The following is a 23,922-nucleotide window of genomic DNA, read 5'->3' as shown; positions in this document are numbered from 1 at the left end:
CATGTCAGAGCTCTGAGCATGCCTGGTGTGAACAATCTGCCTCCAGGCGAGTGACAGAGACTGAGCCTGCTGAGGTGGCCCCATGTTCTCAGGCAATACTGATGTGAAGTGTTGATGGGCTTCTGTGGAAGTGCCAGTGATGCTTTTCCTCTTTTCCATCAGCTCTCTGAGCTGGTGATGGCACAAGCAGAGTAGGAATACCTGGAAATAGAAGCGCATTAATTCTGCAAGGTTGTGTAATGCTAGGAACTCCTGGAGGGATATAGGTTACCCCATAGGGCTGAAAGGGCTCCCCATACACCAGACAGAAGTGTAGTTGTGGTGATGTCTTCATGCCCAGCCCTTTTGGCCTTCCTGTCTTACAAGTTCTCAGAATTGCACCAAAGCTGTGGCCAGCTCTGTCGCAATGCTGAAGACATGCCTGCGAGCTGGCAGTGATGGGGCAAGAAGCAGCCATCACTTCCCCTGCTCCCAGGGAAGTGCCTTGCCTGTGGGACTGCAGCTGAGCCCCTGGGCAGCAGAGGGGACGTGGCAGGTTCACATGGAGCAGCTCTGCAGGTGTACCCCTCCTTGGAGGTACATAAACCACAGCCAGGCAGGCCAGTCCTGCACACACTGGGAAAAAAACCAATTCCTGTCACAGAAAGCTTCTTGACGGTGGCCCTGCTGTGCCCTGGCCTTTGGATGCAGCTGAGCATCCCATGGCTGGAGAGATGTCTGCAAGGTGTTTTGCTTTACATGTGGAAGCGAGTTGTTTAGTAATCCAAGTAGCTTGTTGGCCTCAGGGCAAGCCAAGGGCAGAGCTGGGCCTGGAGAAGCTAGCCTGGAGTCTTGGGGATTGCTGTAGAGTTGTTAAAAGTGGAAAGGAGGTGCTGGCAGCTGGCCAAGGACTGTTGGATGTCAGAGGGAAACAGTTAATGTGATAAAAGATGCATTTAATAACTCGGCCGGGTAATGGCTCCCAGGGTGCTCCTGCCTGGAGCTGTTTGTGTGCAGAGAGTGTGAGATTGCAAAACAAGAGCTGTCCTCCCTGCTCCTCCCAGAGTTGGGTGCTGGGAGCCAGTGGCCTCAAGTCACTGGGCTGAGACCTTGAGTTCAATGGGCATCCTGAGGATGCCTGGCTCAAACACGTACCTGAGAGCTTCCTAGCAGAGCTAAGCCAGATGATGTGAGGCTGTGAAAGAACACAGTGATGTGCATGTAAAATTACAGCTATTTGGCAGAATTTCCCTGTTGCAAGGTCTCAGAGCTCCAATCTGCTGAATTTTCATGCTCAATGTGGCCCTCCTCATTAGGACAAGCCATCTCCAGGCACCCTGAGTACAGCTAGGGCTGCTGTGCCCTCCCTGTGATGGTGTGACCTGCACAGCATGACTCATGTTCTGCCACTTAATAGCCTGGCACTGGGCACATTCTGGAGAGCTTTACCACCTCCCAGGCAGGAGGATGCACAGTCTGGCAAGAGCTGGGTGCCAAGCACTCCTGCATATGTTGGGGCACGCTCAGCATCCTTATTGGGTGCTGATTAACAGGGAAGACCCACTTGCCAAACAATCTTGGTTTCAGTTATTGAGATGACAGGTCTGCTCAGGAAAAAGGGCAGGGATGTATCTGGCTTGCCCTGAGGAGGGTGTGGTGCCCGGATAGGCAGCCGGGGAACCCGAGTGCTGGTTGGCAACAGTGAATCATCAGCAAAGTGCTGCTGGGCTCCTGCAGGGATTCCTGCCAGACACCGCTGGCTTCCGTGGTTTGATCAATGGTCTTGAAATGAATCCCATACTGCTGCTGATAAAGTGTGAGGGTGGCTAGAGGATGTACAGAGTTACAAGATTGCCCCTTCCTAAAATTCTCAAATTAATTACTTCAAGTAATTTTGCTGTAATTCATCAGAAAATTCTAAACCATATCTGAGATGTAATTGTCCCCTTTGATAGTTACTATTCTACCAAGCTTAGCATTATCCCAAATTATTCTTAGTAAACATTTCTGATCACAGTGGGCCTTGCAATCAGCCCTGGGGATCTCCTCTGCAAAGGCCTTCAGCAGGACAGCTCCTGGCTAACAAGCACACCCCTGCTATTGGAGCCTCTGGTGCAAAACAGGCTGGCTTGGCATGCCAAGATAAATAGTCAGGGGTAACATGAAAACTAGATCAGTAAAGACCATGGGTGGCAGTTCTGAGCTTCCTTCATATATAAATGCAGAAAACCAATTGTCCCACCCCTCTTTGCAGCAATGTCGTGATTTATGCAAATACTGTTATCATTATCTCCTGCCAGCTTCCAAGTGAGGATGTCATACCAGCGGCATTGATCTGAATCAGCCAGATGTAATCGTGCTGAAGGTGATGACAAGTTTGCAGAGCAATAGCTTCCTTACCTGAGACAAGCATATCAGTAGTAAATACATTTTTTGGCATTTAATTATTTCTTTCTGGCATAATCAGTAATCTAGAATTTTCTGGGTCAACCAGTTTATTTTCTTAATGACTGCAGTGATTTCTGCTCTTCAGTCCTTTGGAATTACTCCAGTTTTCCCAGCTCTGTTAAAAATTGCCACCAGCAGCTCGGGAAGACCCTCAGTTAGGGTCACTAATGCTCCCAATGTAGGCCTGATGAACTGCAAATGTCGATTTTAGCAGGTAATGTGATATTGGTTTTTTACAGATGGCATCCAAACTGCAGTCTTCTCTTTGCATCCACAGCACTCCACAGAACTCACTCTCCAAAGTTCCACTCTTGCACTGCTAGTGAGACACTGAAGGCTATGGTATACCACAGAAAGATGCTTTTTGGCATTCTTTTTTTCCTTTTTTCTTGTTTTCTCCTCACACAAATGTATTTGCTTCACGTCCTTTTTTATTTGTTCCTGCTTGTCTCATTGTTTGCCTTTGAGCCATGCCTAAGTGAAGACAATGAGCCAAGGCTGGGCATGTAGCTGGAGGGAACAGTGAGGACCAGACAGCCTGTGACCCCAGTCCTACCAAGCACTGCAGAAAATCCTGACCAAGCCAGGTGAACATGGGAGTTGTGAAGCTTGGGAGAGTGTGGGCATGGACATGTTAATGTGCATGAGCAAAAACAGGTTTTTCCTTCACAATAGAATCCCTTCCTGTCCAGTGTCAGCTGCAGCTTCTGCTTCCCTAGCATATGGAGGGGGTGTGTGGTACCAGTTTATTATCTTTCATCTCCCTTCCCTTGGGATCTGATCCAGGCCATGCAGCTCCCAGCTTCACCGTGGATGAGTTTGGTGTTCTCTTCCTGTGCACCACAGGGTTATCCAGCCCAACCTGTTACTAACCATTTGCCAGGCATGAGAGCAAAACCCTGGTGCCATGGGGCTCAGCTGCTCCCTGGCCTGTGTGTCTGCTCATCATGGATAACCTATTTAGTCATGGTCTCCTGCCACCTCTGCCAGCCTCTGACTCTGTTGATTTAAAATCTGCAAGCACCTCAGTTTTGTCTGGGTTTTGGCCGGGGCAGCAGCCCCACTGTCAGCACACACAAGCATCCCTGCAAGGCAGAGCCTGGGACGCACAGCCTGGGTCTGTCACATTGCTAAATCTGCCTCAAAGTCATTGCCCTGCTTGAATGAAAGTCACCCTGACTCTGCTGTTTCTCACTTCTCTGTTCTGCTATGCAAACTAAAAGCAGCTGCTTGACTTTGCCTCCCTGGATTCTCCCCAGTCTCTAGAAGAACAATTCTAAAACAGCCAGATGAGATGGGAACAGAGTGGACAAGGAGGAGATGGCCAGGTGCTCCCCTTTTCTGGGGGCTGCACCGGTGCTGTGTCCAAGCCAAGAGATGGCCACCATTGCTACCTACCCTAGAAGCAGGCAGGCAGAGGAAGATGGCACAGAAATGGCATCCAGGAGCCTGTCTCACTCTGCTCAAACCCTCTCATTCCATCTCAGTGGCTCTGGCTCCTGCTCCTTCCCTGCTGCAGCTTCACTGCAAGGAATGGGGACCTTCTCTTGGGGAATGGGGAGAAGAGGGAGTCAGCAGCATGTGAAGAGGGGAGCAACAGGCACAGAACTTGCTGAGCACTTCATAGCTCAAAAATTGCCAAGAATATGATTTTTCAGTACATAATTGCCAGTTTTGTTGAGGCTGTGACAGAGCTTATGTTTTCTCTACAAATCAAAAGCTGAAATGTTGTGCAGTGCTGAAAAAAAGATATCTCTTAATTTGTGGTTTGCATAACAATATAGCACGGGTTTATGATGCAATTCTGTTGGCTTCCTGAGAGATTGGGTAACCAGCATAAAAACATTTGGTCTATTGGGGTCCTGCTTTGCCCATCTAAAACCTCTTTCCTCAGAAAGCCTCAAAGCATTTCATGAGCATTTTTGAAAAATGCTGAAAACAAGCTTACAACACAGCAATCCCTGGAATTTGTTAAGAAATAAGGGTCTTCTTGAAACACACTCAAGGTGCCTGTGCTTGATTTGAAGCTGATGTGAGCCAGGTTGGTGCACCAGAACTTCAGGCAGCCCTAGGAGGAAAGGGCAGGTAAAGAGGGTAGGGTGCTGCAGCTGAAGGTGTGAGGCACCAGTGGGCTACTTTTATTTGTCTGCTGCCAGGTTTGAGTAGGAGAGTGACTGTGTAGGTCTTGGACGAGGTTGATACCTCTTCTCTCCTACCAGTGCTGTGGTGGGCTACTGCCCGACTCTCCACTGCCCCTCCTAAGAATACCGGGGAGGAGTCAATCCTCCTCACTCCATATCCTCATCTCAAGGGTGAGGGAAACTTGCCATGAAGGCATCAGCAATGTGCTTCCCCAGCTCCAGTCTCACAGCCAGCGTGTGGAGTTCTCTCCTATCCCAGCACAGAGTGACCTGAGGGCCATATCGGAGGCCTCTTTGTCCTCACATCAGCTGCAAAACCCAAGGCAAGGGAAGCAAGGTGCCAAGATTCGGCTAGGTCCTGGTGGCTGCTCCTCATCTTCCCGGCAGCAGGATGGGTCCCTGTGAAGCAGCCTGTGGCTCCATCTAGTGCCCGTGCCGGCTCTGACCCATTGCTGGGCAGACGGGCCAAATCAGAGCCCCGGGCAGCCGGGGAGGATGCCCTGGCTACAGACAGCCCCCAGGGAGCCCCTCCCTGCTCGTGGGCAAACAGGTACAGGAGGACAGTGCTGCAATGGCATCCTGGAAAAAAATCCCCAGTGGTAGGAAATACTTCAAGCTGTTGCTCAAGGAAATAATCAAGTTGCTGTCTGATGACAGGGGACGGGTCTCCCATCCCTTGGAGAGAGAAATGCCTTTGGCACAAGAGATGATGCCCTTGGCATTTCATCCACCCCAGGCGCACGACTTAGGGCAGGGGAAAGCTTTTCTCGAGGATATCTGTCCTGAAACTTGTCCCTATGGAGTACTGGAAATAGCCTGTCTCAGACTCGGGCTTCGTCATTCTGCCAGGCTTCCCAGCTAGGAATTTATGTGAGGCGAGGAAGATTCCAGCTGTGGTGTAGATACAGCAGTGGATCTGCAGGGAGATCAATCTCCCTCCTTCTCCCATCCAGACCACAAGAGGGAATCACAAATCTCCGTGGTGAGGACACATTCAGAGGTGCAAGTGAGCAAGACCGCCCAGGACTCTGAGTGAGCACAGGCCCTCTGCAGCAGCTGTCCGGGCAGGGGCCACGAACGACAAAAGCCAACAACGCAGCTCGTAGGGCATGGTCCCGGTTTTCCGGGGGACCTGGGGCACCCTGGAGCTCCGGGCTGCCGGTGCCAGAGCGGTGCCAGGCGGCCCCTGTGCCGGCCAGTCCGGCAAGCTGAGCCCCGTCACGTCCCCCGCCCCGACAAAGCGCTGAGTCACCTCAGCTGTCCCCGCGGCCGGCTCCTCCTTGCCGGCGGGACCGGCCGGGCAGCTGACTCGGCGGGCAGCCAGCGGCGCCGGGAGCTGCCCCGGGTGCCGCCGCGCCCCGTGCGGTGCGGTGTCAGCACCGGCACCGGCGGTGCCGCCACACGCGCACCTTGCTGGGCTGTCCGGGGCCCAGGGTCGGCGACGCAGACCGGGGAGCGGGCAGGGGCTGAGGGGCGCTGGAAGGGGCGAGCGGCGGAGCGGCGGAGCGGCCGCGGGCACGCAGACCGGGCTGAGGGGCGCTGGAAGGGGCGAGCGGCGGAACAGCCGCGCTCCGGCCCACCCGCCTCCATTACGTCACCCGCGAGCGGCACGGCCGTGACGTCAGGCGCCGCGGTTGGGCGCAGCCGCCGCCCGTCACGCAGCGGCGCCGCCTCCAGCCCCGCGGTGGCCCGGCCGCGGGGGGACGCGCGACACCGGCCGCGGGCGGCCCGGGCGGGCTCGGCGGCGGCGCTCAGGTGGGCACCGGGGCGGGACGGCGAGAGCCGGGCGCAAGGGGCCGGCGGGGGGCGGCGGCGCACGGGGGGAACGGGGCCGGTGCTGTCTCTCGCCGCGCTGCCACCGCCGCCCCTCCCGGTGCCCCAGATCCGTTGGCCGCGGGCCAGGGCCGCCCGCCGGTGGCGGCGGGGCGGGGTGCGGAAACTTCCAGCAGCAGCGGGTGGCCCCGGGAGCGCCGTGTTTACGGCCGGGCCGGGGGGCGGTGCCAGACCCGCCGTACTGGTGCCGGTGCCAGCGCCAGCACCGCCCTCCCGTCAGCTGGGACTCGCGGGCCGGGGGCGAGTACCGGGGCCGGGGCGGTAGCCCGGGGGGTCGCGGGGGGCTGCAGCGGCCGCGCTCTTTTCCACGGCCGGTGGAAGTGCCCGGGGACGGGGAGGGTCCCCGCTGAGCCCTTAATCCGCTCCAGCCGCTAAGCACCTTAGCGGGCTGTGCCCTCCCGCCGCCCCCCCGCCCCGCAGCTGAGCCCCGGCCGGAGCGGGCACGGAGCGGCGCCGGCAGCGGGGACCCCCTTCCCCTGCCTGGGCTAGTTGGGGTGACCCGGCGGGACGGCGGTGCGGCAGCAGCCGGCGGCCCCTCACCGAGGCTGTGGGTGCCCCAGGTGTGGGCAGGGTGCTGGGGAGCTGGGCATGGCGTGACACTGAGTTGCGCTCGGGAGGCAGATCGGTGGCCGGGACGCTGGAGGGGATGAGCAGCCTGCCCTTGCTGTCCCACACCTGGTGCTACCAGGCTGTGCCTGTGGACCCCTGACTTTGCTTTCTTGCCCTGTAGTGAGCCCGTGGGACAGCTCACATCATGGTCGACTACTACGAAGCGCTGGGTGTGAGCCGCAATGCCACGGCTGAGGACATCAAGAAGGCGTAAGTGTATGGCAGCGTGCCTCTGCCTGCGGGGCAGTCCTCAAGCCATCCCCATCTGGTGCCAGTGAGGCAAAGGCTCCCTTCAGGCCAGTGGGGACAGGGCCCAGCTCCAGAGGTGACAATTCAGCTTTTGTTTCCTTTGTATGAATGCCAGAGTGGGGTTGGGCTTTGCTGCTGTACAAAGGCATCTTTTGGTGGGGTTTGGTCCCTTTCACCCTGCTGTCAGCCTGGGGCTGGATGTGAGTCTCAGTGGTGTTTGGAGGCTCCCCTCTTTCTCACTGCTAGAGGATGCAGGGATGGCAGATGGTTGGGGCACAGGGACTCTGCTGGCATCAAAGTCAGGGGACTGGAGGTCACAGGGTGAAGAGCAGCATGTCCCATTTTAGGCTCTGTGGGCAGGTTAGTGCTGTGCCCCAGGTAGTACTGGGGAGCTGACAGAGCTTCCGAGTCTTTACAACTCCTGCCTGGTGCCCTGCAGAGGTGTTGCTGCTCACACTGGGGTGAGGCATTGCCTGGGGGGAATGCCAGCGGGTTGCTGGCTTGCCAAGAGGTGGCAGAGGTCTCCATGAGAGGCTTCCCAAGAGTGAGTGGGAGAAGCTGGGAAGCTTGGGTTAACCCTAGCTAGCTGCAGTGGGGAGGAGAGGGCTGCTGGTGCTCTCCTGGCCCCAGGGGCCCCCTAGCAACCCCTGGTCCATGCACACTCACAGTGGAGCCCATGAAGGCTCCAGAACAAACCTGTGAGCATTGTTCAGAACCATTGATGAAGCAGCTGAGGTGGGCACACTGCTGTGGTTGTGCTGCCATTCTGGGGTAATTTCTGTTTTGTTGATTTAGTCTCTGTGTGTATGCATAAATAAATATTTATCTATGAAAACACATACTTTTCTCAGGGGGGGCAGAACTAATCCAGGAAGCTCCTGTTCTGTGCCTGAGACTGTAGGGTGCTGGGTGAAGTGGGCTTGCCTGCAGCCTGGGAGCTGCATGTTCAGATGGGGCTTGCTGGCCCAAGAGGCTGCTGTGTGCCCATCACTGCCTGTCTGTGCAGGTACAGGAAGGCTGCACTGAAATGGCACCCGGATAAAAACCCAGACAACAAGGAGTATGCTGAGCAGAGGTTCAAGGAGATCGCCGAGGCGTACGAAGTGCTGTCGGACAGTAAGAGGCCACAGTGATGTCTTGTGTGTGTGTGTCCTCCCTTGGGTCTGTGCACACTGGGATGTCCTGCTTCTAGGCTCACCCAGGTTGCATCCCTGGCTGTCCCCAGGAGGCAGTGAGTCCCTACAGCTTTACCACACAATCTGTGGGACTTGGTTACTTCCTCTCCCCAGTGGGGCGGAAGCTTTTGCATTCTTGCCCGGTGGTCTTACTTGAGTTTGGGTGCAGTGCTGAGGTGGCGGAGGCTTGTGCCAACCACCTCCTCTTGCTCTCTGCTGTTCTCCCTTAGTTGGGAGAAGTGCCAGTGCTCCTGTTGCCACCTGGGAGCCAGATTCCCTGCAGCCCTGTTTCTTCTTCCAGAGCAGAAGCGCGATGTGTATGACCGCTATGGCAAGGATGGACTCATGGGAGCAGGTGAGTAGGGCCCTGGGGGTTGGTGCACCTCTGGATACATCCCTGTCTGAAGACCTGGCGTGGGTCAGTGACACCAGGGCTCCCCAGCCTTCAGGGGAGATGTCACCCGGGGCTCCATTTAACACTGAGTGTCTTCCCTCCAGCAGGACCAGGAGGCTCCAGGGCCAGTGCTGGGGCCCCCGAATTCACCTTCACGTTCCGCAGCGCTCATGATGTTTTCCGGGAGTTCTTTGGCGGACGAGACCCCTTTGCTGAATTCTTTGGTGCGTGTGGGGCAGGGGAGGCTGACTCTTGGGCATCTCTCTGTCTTGTGGGGCAGCTGCTGAGCTTGGGGATAGAGCTCACAGCTGGCCCTGGCAGAGGGTCCCCACATCAGTGCCCTGCTTCTGGTTCACCAAGCTGATGGGAGGCCCCTGACTTTTAGATGACATGATGCCCTTCTCTGAGCTGCGAGGACCTGGATCCCGGCACCATGGGGGAGGCCACTTCTTTTCCCCCTTCCCAGGATCCTCAGGTAGGAGACACTGCCATTCCTCCCAGCGGTGGAGTCCTAGAACACCATGTTCCCCTGTGCAGAGTCTGTCCCCTGCCCTCCTTTTGCCACCCACCCTGGCACCAACCTTGTTTCTCCCTTCTCTAGATTTCTTTGCCTCGTCCTTCAGCTCGGGTGCAGATGCAGGACTGGGTTTCCGCTCTGTTTCCACCTCCACAACGTTTGTTAATGGCAGGCGTATCACCACCAAAAGGTGAGGGCAGTGCCAGTTCACCTTGCTCCCACAGACTTCCCTCCATCAGCAGGCCTCTGACCTTGCAACTTCCTGCTGTGGTGCACTGGCTGCATGGCCCTTGACCATGCATGTGTTTGTCTGTCTGTCTGCAGGATTATTGAGAACGGGCGGGAGCGGGTGGAAGTGGAGGAGGATGGGGAGCTGAAGTCAATCCACATTGATGGTGAGAAGTGGCACTGCAGTCTGAGTTGTTGAGATCTGCAGCCTTTCCCTTTGGGATGTCCGAGAGGTGCTGCATCCAGGCTTTGTTTTGGACTGAGCCTTGGATGGCCCTGGTTTGGAGCTCTGCTCTGAAGGATTGGTGGGGTGGGTTGGAAGTGCCAAGGGCCCACACCAGCTTTGGGGAGCTGGAGTGGATGAGTCCCCCAAGCCCTACCCCTGTCCCCACAGGTGTTCCTGATGACATGGCGCTGGGGCTGGAGCTGAGCCGGCGGGAGCAGCAAGCCATCTCCAGGCCACGGCCCCCCTCACCACCAGCAGCGGCCCCACAGCAGCCCTCGAGATCCTCACCTGTCTGCCTCTACACGGATAGCGAGGATGAGGATGAGGACTTGCAGCTGGCCATGGCCTACAGCCTGTCTGAGATGGAAGCTGCGGGGCACCACCAAGCAGGTGGGCACAGCCCCGGCTCCCTGTCGGCACCGGGGGGCAGCCACAGCAGCCCGTCCTCCACCCGCAGAGCCCGTGGTGCCCGGGGGAGGCTGGAGCAGGAGCCACTGGGGGCCAGCAGTTCTGCTACAGAGGGGCATGAACCTGCTCCCAAAGTGAAGCTGTGGCACTGCCCCCTGCTCTGAGCGTGGCGCAGGGAGAGGAAAGCAGGGGTGGAGTCTCACTGCTTGGAACTCAGCTCCTGCCTCCCCTAGCAAGGTAGGGGGTCTCTTCTGCCCTGCCTCCTTGCTCAGGTGAGTGGATGGCTAGTGGCATCCCAGTGTTGGAGCTCCCAGACTTGGAGGCAGTGGCTTGAAGAGGAGCCCCCTTGATGGGGTCCCGAGAAGAGGGGCAGCTCCCTGCCCTGGATTTGGAAGTGTGAGGGGCCCAATGGGCAGGCATACTCTGACTGTGCCTGCCCTTCTCTCCCTGCCAGCCCTGCAGGTAGGCAGGGTCTCCAGCAGGTGCCTCCCTGGCTGCAGCCTGCCCCTGCCCAGGCTGCTGGGAGTGCTGAGTTGAGCTTCCCTCCTTGCAAGGAGGGCTGTGCACATAGCCTCTGCTTGGTGCCTTGTCTCTTCCCTCTGGATGCTGTTGTTCCTGCCTGTACTCCCTCCTTCTGTGTCTCCTTGCAGACTCTGCCTGGTCAGTCCCTTCCGTATGCCTTGCACACCCTCCAGTGCACTGTCTCTCCTTGCTTCCCACTGCAGCAGTCACCCTCTGTGATATTCACAAGTGTTTCTACCCTCTCCATTGCCCATAGTTCTGCCTTGGCTGTCTTTCTCCTCCACCTGGGACCTTCCTCCCTCCATCCCTGCCTCTCCCCAGCCCTTGGCCGAGGAGGATTTCACAGGTGCTGTTGTGTACCCCCCTCCGCTTGTCTCCCCAGGTGTGTTCTGAGGCTGCTGCGCCCGGCGACCGCGCACGCCCACTCGCCCACGGAAGCTCTCCCAGGCAGGACTCCGCTTTCTCCCTGCACGGCCATCCCCTGCCACCCCCTTCCCCCAGCACCCTCTGGCTCCGTGGGACGCGGTGAGGGGGGGGACATGACAGGGCTTATGGCCGAGCAATTCCTGGGGCTGGGGGGAGAGGCCCTGGGCACCACAGGGTGGTGGAGAGGGGGGTGATGGGGGTTGCTGTAGATTAGGCTGCTGGGGGATGCTGGCTGTACACAGCGAGGGGCAGCATGGCTGGGCTCAGCCAGCAGGGCTGGGCTCTGCCCCCCTCCTCGCTGTAGCCCCCCCTCTCTAACCCCCTTCTGCTAACAGCTGTCAATAAACCTGTTTGCAGTAGCTTCTGCCTGTGGGGTCTTTCTGGGCTGGGGATGCAGGGTTCTCATGTTTGCCAGCAGCTGAGCTGTAGTTGTCTGGCAGTTGCAGAGTGCAGAGATAGAAATGGACAAATGTGACATTTCCTCCATGTGCCATCCCAATACACACAGTCAGAGGCCAGGCCCGGCTGCAGCTGCACGAACGTGACACAAGAACTTTATTCACATCAAGATACAAAATTATAGTTCTCTAGAAATTTTTTTTCTGCTCGAGTGTCTAGGCAGGGAGCACACAAAGGGGACCTGGAGTGGAGCTGGGCCAAGCCCCCCTGCACCCCATGCTCCCCATGCTCCCCCAGCTGTGGAGGACCCCTGCCCCCACTTCTGCCCCCCCACATGGGTACAGGAAGAGGGCTAACACAGAACTGACAGGCTGGGGACTCCCCCTGCCAGCTCCAGGCAGCACCACCTGGTGTCCCCCTCCTCAGGGCTTAGGGGCCATGAGCCCTGTCCCCTCTGAGGTGACAGTGGGTGTGATGGGGTTCCTGCACACTGAAAGCCTGAGGTCAGTGTCCTTGGGGAGATGGGAAGGGGTGCCTGGGGGCAGGAGCAACAGAACCAGAAGCACAGACACCATTTTACAGGGAGAGCAGCCCCAGAGGCTGGTGAGGAGAGTGCGAAGCGCAGGGCGGGAGGCAGACAAGAGGGGGGAGGGAGGGCTCCTCGCCATCACTGCGGCAGTGCCTTCAGGATGGCGTTCACTTCCTCGGCCACAGCTGTCAGTGCAAACTCAAACTGGTCCTGCAGGAACACAGCAGGAGGCATGAGGTTCCCCGCCAGCCCAGCCCCAGGGGCTATGCATGCTAATGTAGAGGGAGAAGATCCCCAGTTTGGGGCATACCTTGGTCTGCACCATACCAGGCCGCTGATCTCGGATGTGCTCCAGCGTAGCAGCTATGTCTATCTCCTTCACCCCTGGGGCAGAGGGAGAGAGGGGTGCTAGGAGAGGAGTGCACAGGCCAAGCTCATGGACAGGGCAGAAATGGTGCGTCCCTGCACCTACCTTTGGCCATTCGGTTCAGGACCATGTCTACAAGGATGTATGTCCCAGTCCTGCCTGCACCATCACTGCAAAACACAGATGCTTGGTCCAGGGAAGCTGGTTCCAATGGGACTGGTCCTGGGCAGCAGGTCCCAGCCTTCAGTCACCCTGGAGCCCTAATGCCCCTTCATCCCCTGCAGTACCTGCAGTGCACGATGATAGGGCAGGAGCGACCCCGGTAGCACTTGTTGACCTTCCTGCAAGGATAAGAGGGAACAGATCAGTGCCCTGCTATGCCAGGATCAAGGCTGTGCTAGGTGTCCCTTGCTGTGCTCAGTGGGGCAGGGCAGCAGCACACCATGATGTGGCCCTGGGGGTCCTGCTTATGGCTCCTCCTGTCTCCATAATGGTACTGGGCATGGGATGGGGACCAGGAGTGGAAAGAGCTGGGGCAGGGAGAGGAGCTCAGTTCCTCAGGTGCCCAGCCTGGGGAGGGGAGCAGTGGCAGGACCCCCAGGGAGCGGCTCTGGTCCGGTGGGGCGTGAAGCTGGGGGCCAGGCGCCGGTGGGGCTCCTGGCATGCTCCATGCAGCAGGCACGGCTGCCAACGATCACTTTTGTGACTATGCAACTGGAGCCAGATTACTAGCTGCAAATCACAAAAATGACGCCGGCAGCTGCGAGAGAGAGACAGAGACAGACAGACAGAGAGAGAGAGAGCGTGAGCGGGACTGAGAGGAGGGCGACATGCTCAGAGACCCCCCCCACTGCCCTAGGCTGGGTCTCTTGCCCCACACAACCTAGGGACAGTGAGCAGCCTGTGCCTGGCAAGAGCCCACCACCACCCAAGGACCTAAAGACCTCGGCAGGCAAGCGTCCTGGGAGCAATCCCAGTCCTGCAGCTCTTGCCCTGGGCTAGCTGGGGATCCACCACTGGCTGTAGGGCAGTGGGAGTAATGGGTCACAGCCAGTTCAAGGGTGGGGATTTCTTGTTGCACCAATGGCTGGGGAAGGCACCAGTCAGTGCTGCCCTCCATGCCAACTCTGGGGAAGAGCACTTTCCCACCCTCACTGTGAAGGCTGGAGAGCCCTGGCAATCTCAGCCAGAGGTTTCTTGCCCACCAAACCCTGTTGAGCCTCATCCCAATTTGGCTAAAACCTGTTTTTTCTGCTCCCTCCCATCCATGGCAGCTCCTAGCCCTTGCACCTGGTCCATGCCACGGCCCCGACCCTCATCATCATGGCAGCGATGTCCTTGCCCATCAGTGGCCTGCATTTGGGATCACCGCTGGCTCCCCAAGGGCTGGCGCAGTGCCAGGTGGGTGCTCACCTGCGGAAGTCAAGGAGGGGCCGGGTGGTGGTGGGGATGCCGTCGGCCGGCCAGCTGAGGAAGTGGAACTGCGTCAGGGTGCGGGTCTCCTGTGACTGCACATTTTTCAGGTAGAAGCTGCGCACCAGGAAATCCTCACACCAGATGTGCTCTGACACCAGGTTCACCTGCCCAAGTGAGGCAGACCGTGGGCATCAGTGCCAGGCAAGGGGGCTGCACGCAGGGGGACAGGGGCTGGACATGGAGCTGCACTCAGGGGGGACATGGACAGCCTGCTCCATGCCGCAGGCCACCTGCCACACTTGCCTCGTAAATGTGGTAAAGAGAGGAGCCTTCATCCGGCCAGTAGCGGTCACACTGCTTGACACTGTCCTCGGCCAGGGGGCTCAGCATGACAATGACAGTGCAGCCATGTTCCCACACCATCTGTGGGCAAGGCAAGGGGAGTTTCACTGCTGAGGGACAGCCCAGGTGGGAGGGCAGGCCAGCCCCTGTGACCCATTTGGTGGGCAGCACACAAAGAGACCCCAATGGGCTGGCACTGCTGTGTGACACTCACCTGCCAGAAGTCAGCAATAGTGTGGGACAGTGGCCCCTGTGTGGCAATGTACGCTGGCATCCGTGGGTCATGCTCAATCTGGAGCAGGAAAGGGGGTATCTGACTTCATGCTCTTCAGCCAGGGGTTGGTGACACTTGAAGGAGTAGGAGGATAGCCCAGGGGTGATAGGAATAGGGTTGGGAAGGGAGATTCAGGTGCTCCAACCAGGAGGAAAATGGGATTTAACAATTGTTTGAGCAACGGGACAGGTACAGATCTCACATCTATAGCTCTCATGGATATAACTTCAGCCCAGCTCTATCCCAGAGTGAAACCCTGGGCACATCAAGGAGCAGGGTGGCAGGGCAGGAGCCCCCAGTGATCACTCACGATTGGACTGGCATTGATGAAGTCACTGCGGGATGGGTTGCTCTCGGCTTTCAGCTTGATCCGCGCATGATCATCTGGGGGAACAGACCAGGAGGCTTGGTGAGTGGCTAGAGGAGCTGCAGGCACACTAATGCTGCAAGGAGCCACGGCCCTGAGGGTCCTCATGCCCCACACCCTGCTCTGCTGGTCCCTGGGGCAGGGTGACTGGAATGCTCACAGGGCACATAGTCGGGATTTCGGTTCTTCTTCAGGTTGGCTTCGCTCTGGGCAATGGAGCAGCTGCTGGGCTCAGCTTGGTAGGCACAGAGCGCCTGCCACTCCTTGGCCAGCCGGTCCCGGTTGCGCAGGTGGTCCTCCATGTAGGCCTGGGGCAGAGGGGCAGGAGTCAGCCGAGCGGCAGAGGGGCAGATGCAGGGCTGGGGAGGGGGCTGGCAGCCCTGCAGGCTGGCTGACCAGGATCATGTGTCCGGTGGAGATGTCCATGTTGGACTGGACGGGCTCCTCACACCAGGAGGGCGTGCTGCTGTGGGAGCTGGGGCTGGGCTGCGGCGCGTCGCTGAACTGGGACGAGACGCTGCTGACCCTCGAAGTCTCCGCTGGTGCTGCCGGTGCCTCAGTGCGGCCAAAGAGAGACTTGGCAGCCATGTGCTGGCGGCACAGCTCCTGGGGAAGCCCAACAAGAGCCCTGTCCCTCGGCCACAGCCCTGCCACAGGGCAGCTCCATGCGCCCCGAGCGGTGCTGCCACACGGCGGTGACGCATCCCGCGGGGTCCCGCATCCCGCAGGGTCCCGCATCCCGCAGGGTCCTACCTGGTACTCGAAGGTGGTGTCAGCTGCACCCTCGGGCCCCAGGGCAGCCAGGCGCTCCTTCTCGCGCTGCCTGGCGTGGCGCCGGAGGCAGAAGGCGGCCGACACGGCGATGGCGATGACCGCCACGCAGGCCAGCGCGATGAAGGTCAGCAGCACCGAGTGGAAGCCGTAGCCAAAGCGCGATGGCCGTGAGTAGGCAGCAGCCTCGTTTCGCTGGGGATCAAGCCAAGTAGGGTTAGCACAGGGCTGGGGGGAAGAGATCCTATTCTGCTGCACTTTGGGGTTGCTGGGGGTTAAAACAGAGCAAGGGCTCCTCTTTCTCCTTCCTGAGGGTGCTGATTCTCCCAGCACCCTTGGCCAGGGCAGAGCTAGTGTCACTGGGTGAGGCAGGCGCACCCATCTATGTGTCATGTGGGGCACTGCTACCATGGTGTGCCTGGAGCTGGAGCAGCTTGGCCAAGCCCAGGTAGCAGTGACTTATTCCTTCCCTGCTTCCAGCACTCAGGGCTGCTGCTGAGGCAGACTCAGCCTGGACTGCCCTTCTACAGGGCAGGCAGTAGCCCCCTAGAACTTTGGTTCCATGACCTTCTTCTGCCCAGCTGGAGATCAACAAGGGCTGAATTCAGCCCAATGAGTTAATGGTGTAGGATAGGCAACTGCAGCATTGGGTGTGCTGTTCCCAGGGGACTTTCCCAGCTGAGGCTGGCTCTCCCCTGCTCCACAGCAGAACATTGAGGGAGGCAGGGTGGGGAATATGCCAGCACTGCTGGTAGCATCCCAGCTGTAGCACCTAGGGGACAAGTCCTCCCTGTTGCCCTATACAGTTAGGACACAGAGCCCCTGCCACCTTGCAGATAGTGTCTCTAGGGCTCCTTCCATGTGATTGTGGGAGACACCCCAGTACATGCCAGTCCCATGCTGGAACAGGACGTTGCTCAGGCCTTGCTGGACAAGACCTGTCAGTGCCATGACTGCCTAGGTCCAGCTAGAGCAGCACAGGGATGCCGGGGTATCACCAATTCAAACACCCTGTGCCCAATGAGCTGCCAGAGCCCTGCATTACCTCACTGCCACAGCCTCCCATTGGCTATGAGCCTGATGAGGTTACCGAGGGAACACTGCACCATCATCAACTACATCATCATCATTGCCTGGGGATGTCCCCAGCCGAGGTGTCCCTGCTGCCACCTGCCCCCCAGCACCAGACTGCTGTCAGGGTCCAGCCAGTCCTGCAGCCAGAGCACCCACCCACCCAGCACCTCCCAGATCACCAGGACACCCAAGCAGGAGCAGCCCTGCAGCCTCTGGAGGTTCAGCAGAGCTGGGGGTGGGCAGAAGGGATTTCTCTCCCAAGGCCTGCCCAGGCCCTGCTGTCTCCCTGTCTCCCTACATCCCTCTTCCTGAAATCTTGCACCAGTCCCACCAAGTCCAAAGCCAGGAGGGAATGAAGGAAAAGCACAAGCTGGCTAGAACTGGGAAGGTCAGTGCAGAAGGGGGCTTGTAAAGCTGCCTCAGCTTCCTCTGAGCTCCATCTCTGTCATCTCTGACATCTCTCCCAGTTCCTGCCACCTGCCTCATCAAAAGGCATTGCCATAGACACACTCTGCATATTGCTGATAGGGAGAGAGGTTGCCTCAGTGGTCAGGCCATGCCTTCTTCATGGCCTCCTCCAAAGTTCCCCCTTCCTTCCTTTCTCCCTGCTCACAACTACAGCCACATGACAAGAAGTGAGAAATGGGGACACTGGGCTGGGGATATGCTACACCATTTTTCCTCCTCAGGCTGCAAACATGGAGCCAGGCTTGGTCCCTATCTCCAACCTCTGCTCCCTGCCCCAGGAGACTGTTCCTGTGGCTCCCTAGAGGAGCACGGGGAGGGGTAACCCCTCTCTAAACAGATGGTGCCTGTTCCATCTCTGCCTCCAGTTGCTTTGCCATTCTCTGGGGACATGATGGCATTTTGCCTAGCTACAGTTTGTGGAGTGCTCTGGGAACATCTCAGTGCTCAGGTGCTCAGGCCATAGCTGAGATGGGTGTGTAGGCTGGACGGAGGCAAGGATGAGGATGAGCCTTGAGGGGTACAGCCTGCAGTCCCCAGTATTGGGAGGAAGAAAAACCTCTGTGAGTCCCTCTGCAACCACCTTCAAACACTGCAGAGCTTTTGTTTTGAAAGAGCCAAGAGCCCTGGGCAGGATCATGCTGCCAGGCAGTGGAGGGGGATCATGGACAGACAGGACTGGAGCAGTCTACAACATGAGTGCTCCTACACAGGACTGGAGTCTATCTCCAACACAGCATCCCAAATACTCCCCAGTCTCTTCTATCTTAAGTTAAACCTGCAGACCTGCAGGGACAGCTCACTCACAAAGACCCTTGTACTCCAGGGTGGGGGGCTCCTGGCTTGTACCCAGTGGCAGCATGCCCACTCCCCTATCCCTGGCCACCCCAGCCCCAAGGGACAGAATCCTTGCTCACTCCTACCTCTCCCACTCCTGTTTGCACAATCTTCAGGCCCAGCTCATGCTCCAGCTCTCCCTTCACTTGCTCTGTGGACAGGGAGGAGATGGTCAGGCATGCTTCCCCTCCACAGAAAGACCCCCCAGAAACAGAGCCAGGGGACAGCTCTGACAGCTGCCCACCAGCACCCCAGTTCAGCCAAGGGCAGAGGGATGTATGGCAGGAACCCTCTCTTCCTGGTCCCTGGGAAGAGGCACCCCACAACTGGGAGGGGAAGAGAGGAACCAGATGGGGGACACAGCCCAACTTACCAGTCTGGCTGGCCACATCTGCCAGTGAGAAGTTCTGGGGGTTCTGCCGGATGCGGAAGGTAAGAGCAGGACCCACAACGCTGCCAGGGAGAGGGGGGACAGTGTGAGATGTGGAAATGCAGAATCCCTACCCACTCTCACCACAGCCCAGTCCCTCCTGTGCCCCTGCCTGGGAGTGCTGAGCATGGCTATGCTGAGGCAGCAGCACCCCATGGCCCCAGTCCCTTCACCTGATGTTGATGAAGCTGGCAGTGGAGAGGTGGAGGTGCTTGGCCAGGAGCTCCAGCAGCCGCACGCCAGCAGCCAGCCCCAGGGGCCTGTGGGGACAGTGTCAGGGTGAGGAGGGGGTGGCAGGGGCGAGGGGACAGTCCTGTGCTCCCCACAGTCAGGGAACAGGGACAGGCAGGCTCAGAGAGCCCCAAGCACACAGCAAGAGTGTCAGGGTGGGCAGGAGTGTTGGTATGTGTGGTGGCAGGGTGAGCTGACCCCCCTTGCACAGGAGTGTGCTCACACACTCCCAGCCTTCCATTCTGACATATTGAGCTCTGGCCTTGGAGTGGGCTGGGAAAGGAAGGCTTTGGGGTGGAACAATAGCTGTGGGTAGAGAATGGATCAGGGGAGTTCATCCTATAGAAACCTAAACCTATCAAAGACCCAACAGGTCCAGTCAAGGATGCGAAGCCATGACAGCTGTTGGTGGGGGGATACAGACCCTTCACACATGCAGACCCCCCTGCCTGACCCCCAGCTCTCACTTCTGGTCTGTGATGATGTAGCCATACTCGTCTAGCGGCCGCATGCCCTGCTGTGCCCCACCGTCCTTCATCTCTTTGTAGCTCTTTTTCTCCACCACAATGTGCTCTCCAGGGCTGAGTGCATTCCCACTGTGTCCCTGCTGTGGCTCAGCCTGGGGAGCTGGTGAGGATGCTGCCCTACTCTTCGTTCTGTCCCCTGGGGAGCTGCTGGCTGGGATTTTAGGGGGTGGCACTGTTGAAGAAGGGGGCACTGGCTCCTCTCCATGCTGCATGTCCCCCTCCATCACCTGAAGGGAGAAAAAGGGAGAAGCTGGAATCTCTGAGGAAAGCCTTGGGGAAATGTCTCCTCTCCCTCATCCCACCTGTGGCATAGCACCTCCTCCAGCATCACCCTGCTGCAAACCCACCCGTTTCGCTGTGGGCACTTCAGGGCCAGCAACACCTGGAAAGGAGAGAGACAGAGGTCCTGCAGCACCCACCCCAAAAGGCAACACTCCCTACTCTGAAACAGGGCATGCTAGCACCTGCTGCTGTCAGTCCCATCCCTGCACCCAGCTCACCAGAGCTCTGGAGCAGCTGGAGGAGGGTGGATAGGCTGCTTATCTGCTGGGGACTCAGTTCTGGCAGTCCCAGGCCATAGCTGGCCAGGAGAGAAGCCAGTCTCTTCAGGGAAGCATCTGCAAGAGGATGTAGCATCAGGTTGGATGCTCAGCATCCACATGGGGATCAGGGGCCAGGGATGAAGCAGATGGAACAGGTGGGGTTACAGGTATATTTTGCCCATGGGCATAAACCCAAAGAGGAGGGAAAGTGTGAGGAACTCATGGCTGTGGGTACAGGATAGGGACAAGGGTTGGTGCCTGGCTGGAGAACAAGGTACCCGTCTGTGCAGAGGGTGGCTGGGCAGCCAGGGGTGCTTGCTGCTCCCTCTCCTCCATGTTTCTGTAGTCACTGGGGAGCCGCAAGCTGTGCTGAAGCCTGGGGCTGGCAGGGTCCAGGTGGCCAGCTTTCTCTCTGGGCAGGGAAAGCATGCCCAAGTCCTGGAAAAGATGCCCCCCATCCACTCCTGGCTGCCCGCCATAGGAGGGCACGGGGCCTGCCCCAAAAAGGGTCTGGGCAGGGACCCGGCCCAGCAGAGAGGAGGTCTCAGAGCTCTGCCTGGCTGAGCCGCTGGGATGCTGGTGAGCACCATCCTGATAGCCGAACTGCAACCAAAACACAGGTCAAACCCCACAGCTCCCTCTCACCACGTGCTGCAGGCAGGAGTACCCCAGCACCAGCAGAAAGGTGCTGGGAGTGCAGCAGCTCCCTGCCAATCTCTACTTTTCTGCCCAGAGGAAGGCGCTTATGCCCCAGCTTACCTTGTGGTAAGTGTAGGGATTGAGCAGAGCCTCCTCGTACCCCAGCTGGGGTGGGGCAGGCAGCAGGACGTGCTCCAGGTACCGCTGCACCAGAGGGGAGAGCAGCAGTTGTGGGGGCTGCTCCAAATGCTGAGCTGCTGGCAGACCAGGGTCTGGGGCTAGCGGGGCTCGCCGGTGCTCGGTGCGGAGAGGCAGGAACCTCGAAGGCAAACAGCATATAAAAACTCACCTGAGTAAAGGGGGAAGTCCCTCCCCTAAGCCCCATTTGGGGGCCAAAGCCCTTGCTGCTCCACTGAGCTCTCCTGGCACTGTCCTACCTGTCCCTGGCCACTGGCTCCAGTGAGGGTGGCAGGCGGAGGCGGGGGATGCGCTCCATCTCCTGAGAGATCACATACTGGGTGATGCCATCCTGCCATGAGAGCCCTGCCATGGGAGGAGGCTGTGAGACACAGAGGCAGCCTGGGAACTACGTGTGAGTGCATGGGATGCCATCCTGATATTCTGACCTTGTGTCCCATGCCTGGGTTTGACCCCACTCTTCCTTAGCCCACCCTGGCCTCTGGGCCAGCAGGACCGCAGACCATTCTAGACCCACAAGGCAATTCTACCTGACATTCCCTGCCTGCAGAGCCACAGCAACTTTCCCCATGCTTCCCCATTCACCTTGTGCCATGAGATGCCGCAAGACATCCTGCAGCCGCTGGAGCACGGGAGACGTGACCTGGAAGTAGGGTCTGTCTTGCACGGAGCCCACCTGGCACTGCCCAAACAGCCCATCTGCAAGAGAAGGGAGACAGCAGATGAACAAACACCCCGATATGAGGATCTGCAGGCACAGCCCCACCTTTCTCCTGCCCTGCCCCCCTGCATTGCACCCTAGGCTCCACTGCAAGGCATCCCTGCACCTTTCACACACACTTGGGAAGGGAGAGGGGATCCCTGCACCCCTGCCAGCCACTTACCCTGCACACACACCTCCTGCGGGGAGCACAGCCTTCGGTCAAACAGGCAGCCTGGGACAGACAGACAGGCAGGCAAGTCAGCACCCAAGAGGGACTCCAGTGGAATTTACTCATCACCAGCTGCTTGAGGGACCCCTATGCTCCAGAAAAGCAGCACAGGGACGCAATGTGGTGACGGTGGGAGGGGACACAGCTTTGTAGCCCATGGCAGAGGCTAGGTGCTAGTCTTTTCTGCCCCTCGGAGACAAGATGGGGGCTGTATGGAAAGTATGCCCTTAGCTCTGGAGAGTGGGGAAGGCCTGGAGTTTTTTTGGGGTGCTGGCAGTAAGGAAGGTAAGACTGAAGCAGCAGAGACGTGCAAAACCACATCTGCTGCCCTCCTACATGTGGTACTACGAGGAAGAGATGCAACCCAGTGACACCGGAATCCACTTTCCCTGCAAGGCAGACCCCAAAGCATGGATGTAGTGGTGTTGGGGGTGTGGGGTGTGTACCGCTCCAACCCCTTCGGCGGGCAGCACTTGGGCAGGGGGCGGCTTCCCCCTTTCTCTCCCCCCCCGTTTCGGTCCAAGACCGTCAGCAGCGAGACGGCAGCAGGCGATGACTCAGCCCCGGATGGCAAGGAAGGAACGAGAAAACAACCGGGGGGAGGGGAGGGAGGGGCCCGTCAAGCCCGCCGCGGGGGAAGGGGCTAGTAGGGATGAGGGTCCTCGAAACCCCGGCACCCACGGGCCAGCGTCGCCCGGGGCAGAGGCCACGCAGGTGCGGCGCACAGGACCCGAGTGCCGGGGAGACCCCGGGGACGGCGGCAGCCGGGAGGGGGCCGGGCCGGGCGGCAGGGCCGGCGCTGTCCGCGGTGCTGGAGCGGCGCACCGCTCTCCGCCGAGCCGCCCCGCTCCGCCGGGAGGGGCGGTGGCCGCAGCTCCGGGAGGCTTCCCCGGCCAGCACGGTGTTCGGCCGCAGCCGAACCGGAACCATTCCTTGCTCGCTGGCGGGGACAGCGGGGCCCCGCGGTTCAGCCGGATCCGTCCCGGCACTCCCGGGCCGCTAGATGACGAGGAGCGCAGCAGCCTCGGGCGCCCGGTAGTGAGTCAGCGGAGCCGGGGCCGTGCTGTGCCGTGCCGGGATGCTGCAGCCCTTATATCGACAGCGACACTCGGGCCCCGGGAGCCTCAAGCACGGACCGATCTGGAGAAGAGCGGGTGCACCGGCCCGGGCGGGCCGCACGAACAGGCGGAGGGCAGCTAAAGGGCGGCATGGTCTCGGAGGAAGCCACGCTTAGGGCCGCTGGCCCGGGCTCCCCATCCCTGCGGCAGCCCCAGATACCGGCTTAGCCCCGGGCATGAGCAAGCATCGCTCTGCTCCCGTAGCTCTCGGGCCCGGGGGGCGGCAACTCTACAGCCGGCGGGGTGCCCCGGGGATTAGCACACCCACCGGCCCGGCAGCCCCGGGAGAGGGGCGCCCCCGGTGCCAATGGCGCACTCGCGGTGCCGGTCCCGGGCCGCCCTGTCCCGCTATCCGCCAAGGGCCGGACTCGCCGCTGCACGCAGTGACAGCACCCTACAGAGGCGGCGACCGCACCGGCCGCGGAGTCCCGTGCCCCGCCACTCCCCGGGAATTTCCTTCCGGCCCTCGCGCAGCCCGGGGCAAAGCCGCCCCGCCCGGGGTCGCGGTCTCACCATGTGCGGCGGTGGCAGCGGCGGCGCCGTCACGCAGCTGCCCGCGGCCGGCCAGAAGGAGGAGGCAGAGGAGCGCCCGGAGGAGCCGCCGCCCCATGCTCCGCTCACGGCCGCACCATGGCGCACCCGCCGGCCGCGCCCCCGCCGCCGCCGCCAACCCGCGCCCCGCCGCGCCGCGCGCCCCGCCCGCCGCCGCCGCCCCGCCAATGGCGCGCTGCGCTCTGTCGCGGCCAATCGGAGCCCTGCGCGGCTGCCCCCCGCTGTCCAGCGGGGCCAATCACACCTCACTCCGGGGAGAGGCGGCTCAGCGCTGCGCCAATCGCAGCGTCCCCGGGGGCGAGCCACGCCTCCCGGGGGTGTGCCGCAGCGCCAGCAGCGCCCCCGCCAATCAGCGCCCGGCCCTTCCCAGCCCTGCGGCCGCACTAGCTCCCGCGTGGGACACGCCCCTGAGAGCCGCCCAATGAGCGGCGAGCGCGGAGCCGCACCCTCGTGCCCCGCCCGGCGGCACCGCCCGGGCACCGGCAGCGGGGTGAGGGCGGCACCGGCCGCGGTGGGAGCGCAGCCCCGGCCCGGGTAGGGACCCCCTGTCCCGGCCCCGGCGAGCAGCTTCACGTCTGGTGCCGGCTCATCCCTGCGCACACGGCAGACTCATTCCTGGGGAAAGGGGCGGCCCCAGAGCTGCACGAGACATGGGACCTCCTCTCGCCAGCTGTCCCTGGATAGGAGCTGAGTCCTGTTCTGCCCCTTAGCTGAGGCCCTCAGCAACCCTGGACAAGGAATTGTTGATGGGTGAATA

At 59.7% G+C, this 23,922-nt stretch overlaps 2 protein-coding genes across 7 annotated transcripts; one reads left to right on the top strand and one right to left on the bottom strand.

The window, feature by feature from the left end:
• Positions 1 to 6,180: 6,180 nt before the first annotated feature.
• Positions 6,181 to 11,514, top strand: DNAJB2 (DnaJ heat shock protein family (Hsp40) member B2). Of its 4 annotated transcripts, XM_079311007.1 has the most exons (10): positions 6,181 to 6,323; positions 7,132 to 7,220; positions 8,266 to 8,375; positions 8,736 to 8,789; positions 8,933 to 9,052; positions 9,214 to 9,303; positions 9,430 to 9,535; positions 9,670 to 9,740; positions 9,968 to 10,189; positions 11,112 to 11,514. In XM_079311007.1, exons 2-10 carry the CDS (start codon positions 7,156 to 7,158, stop codon positions 11,120 to 11,122), a joined length of 849 nt encoding a protein of 282 aa, XP_079167133.1. In that variant the 5' UTR covers positions 6,181 to 6,323; positions 7,132 to 7,155; the 3' UTR covers positions 11,123 to 11,514. The 4 variants fall into 4 exon arrangements, with proteins under 4 accessions (XP_079167133.1, XP_079167132.1, XP_079167130.1 ...); XM_079311006.1 differs by lacking the exon at positions 11,112 to 11,514 and having other exon boundaries at positions 8,936 to 9,052; positions 9,968 to 10,506; XM_079311004.1 differs by lacking the exon at positions 11,112 to 11,514 and having other exon boundaries at positions 9,968 to 10,506.
• A 167-nt stretch (positions 11,515 to 11,681) lies between these two features.
• Positions 11,682 to 23,291, bottom strand: PTPRN (protein tyrosine phosphatase receptor type N). Of its 3 annotated transcripts, none has more exons than XM_079311001.1 (23): positions 23,127 to 23,291; positions 21,461 to 21,498; positions 21,149 to 21,206; positions 20,803 to 20,908; positions 20,486 to 20,684; positions 20,005 to 20,329; positions 19,685 to 19,801; positions 19,487 to 19,566; positions 19,125 to 19,411; positions 18,600 to 18,686; positions 18,370 to 18,449; positions 18,083 to 18,147; positions 15,603 to 15,815; positions 15,246 to 15,455; positions 15,010 to 15,157; positions 14,793 to 14,866; positions 14,423 to 14,500; positions 14,170 to 14,289; positions 13,864 to 14,030; positions 12,738 to 12,791; positions 12,556 to 12,620; positions 12,394 to 12,467; positions 11,682 to 12,293 (listed from the first exon to the last, which is right to left on the bottom strand). In XM_079311001.1, exons 1-23 carry the CDS (start codon positions 23,221 to 23,223, stop codon positions 12,222 to 12,224), a joined length of 2,814 nt encoding a protein of 937 aa, XP_079167127.1. In that variant the 5' UTR covers positions 23,224 to 23,291; the 3' UTR covers positions 11,682 to 12,221. The 3 variants fall into 3 exon arrangements, with proteins under 3 accessions (XP_079167127.1, XP_079167125.1, XP_079167126.1); XM_079310999.1 differs by having other exon boundaries at positions 21,149 to 21,262; positions 21,448 to 21,498; positions 23,127 to 23,290; XM_079311000.1 differs by having other exon boundaries at positions 19,532 to 19,566; positions 21,149 to 21,262; positions 21,448 to 21,498; positions 23,127 to 23,290.
• Between the last annotated feature and the right edge of the window lie 631 nt (positions 23,292 to 23,922).

This window comes from Erithacus rubecula (genome assembly GCF_903797595.1).
Source record: "Erithacus rubecula genome assembly, chromosome: 8".
In the NCBI taxonomy this organism is placed as follows: domain Eukaryota; kingdom Metazoa; phylum Chordata; class Aves; order Passeriformes; family Muscicapidae; genus Erithacus; species Erithacus rubecula.
This window is presented reverse-complemented; position numbering and strand designations above follow the sequence as displayed.

Coding starts and splice junctions, on each gene's coding strand:
- DNAJB2 (XM_079311004.1), top strand. CDS start 7,156: ATGGTCGACTACTACGAAGCGCTGGGTGTGAGCCGCAATGCCACGGCT. Junction 9,053..9,213: donor CCCCTTTGCTGAATTCTTTG/GTGCGTGTGGGG, acceptor CCTGACTTTTAG/ATGACATGATGCCCTTCTCT. Junction 9,741..9,967: donor GAAGTCAATCCACATTGATG/GTGAGAAGTGGC, acceptor CTGTCCCCACAG/GTGTTCCTGATGACATGGCG.
- PTPRN (XM_079310999.1), bottom strand. CDS start 23,223: ATGGGGCGGCGGCTCCTCCGGGCGCTCCTCTGCCTCCTCCTTCTGGCC. Junction 20,685..20,802: donor GAGCCAGTGGCCAGGGACAG/GTAGGACAGTGC, acceptor TTTGCCTTCGAG/GTTCCTGCCTCTCCGCACCG. Junction 12,294..12,393: donor CTGGTATGGTGCAGACCAAG/GTATGCCCCAAA, acceptor GTGTTCCTGCAG/GACCAGTTTGAGTTTGCACT.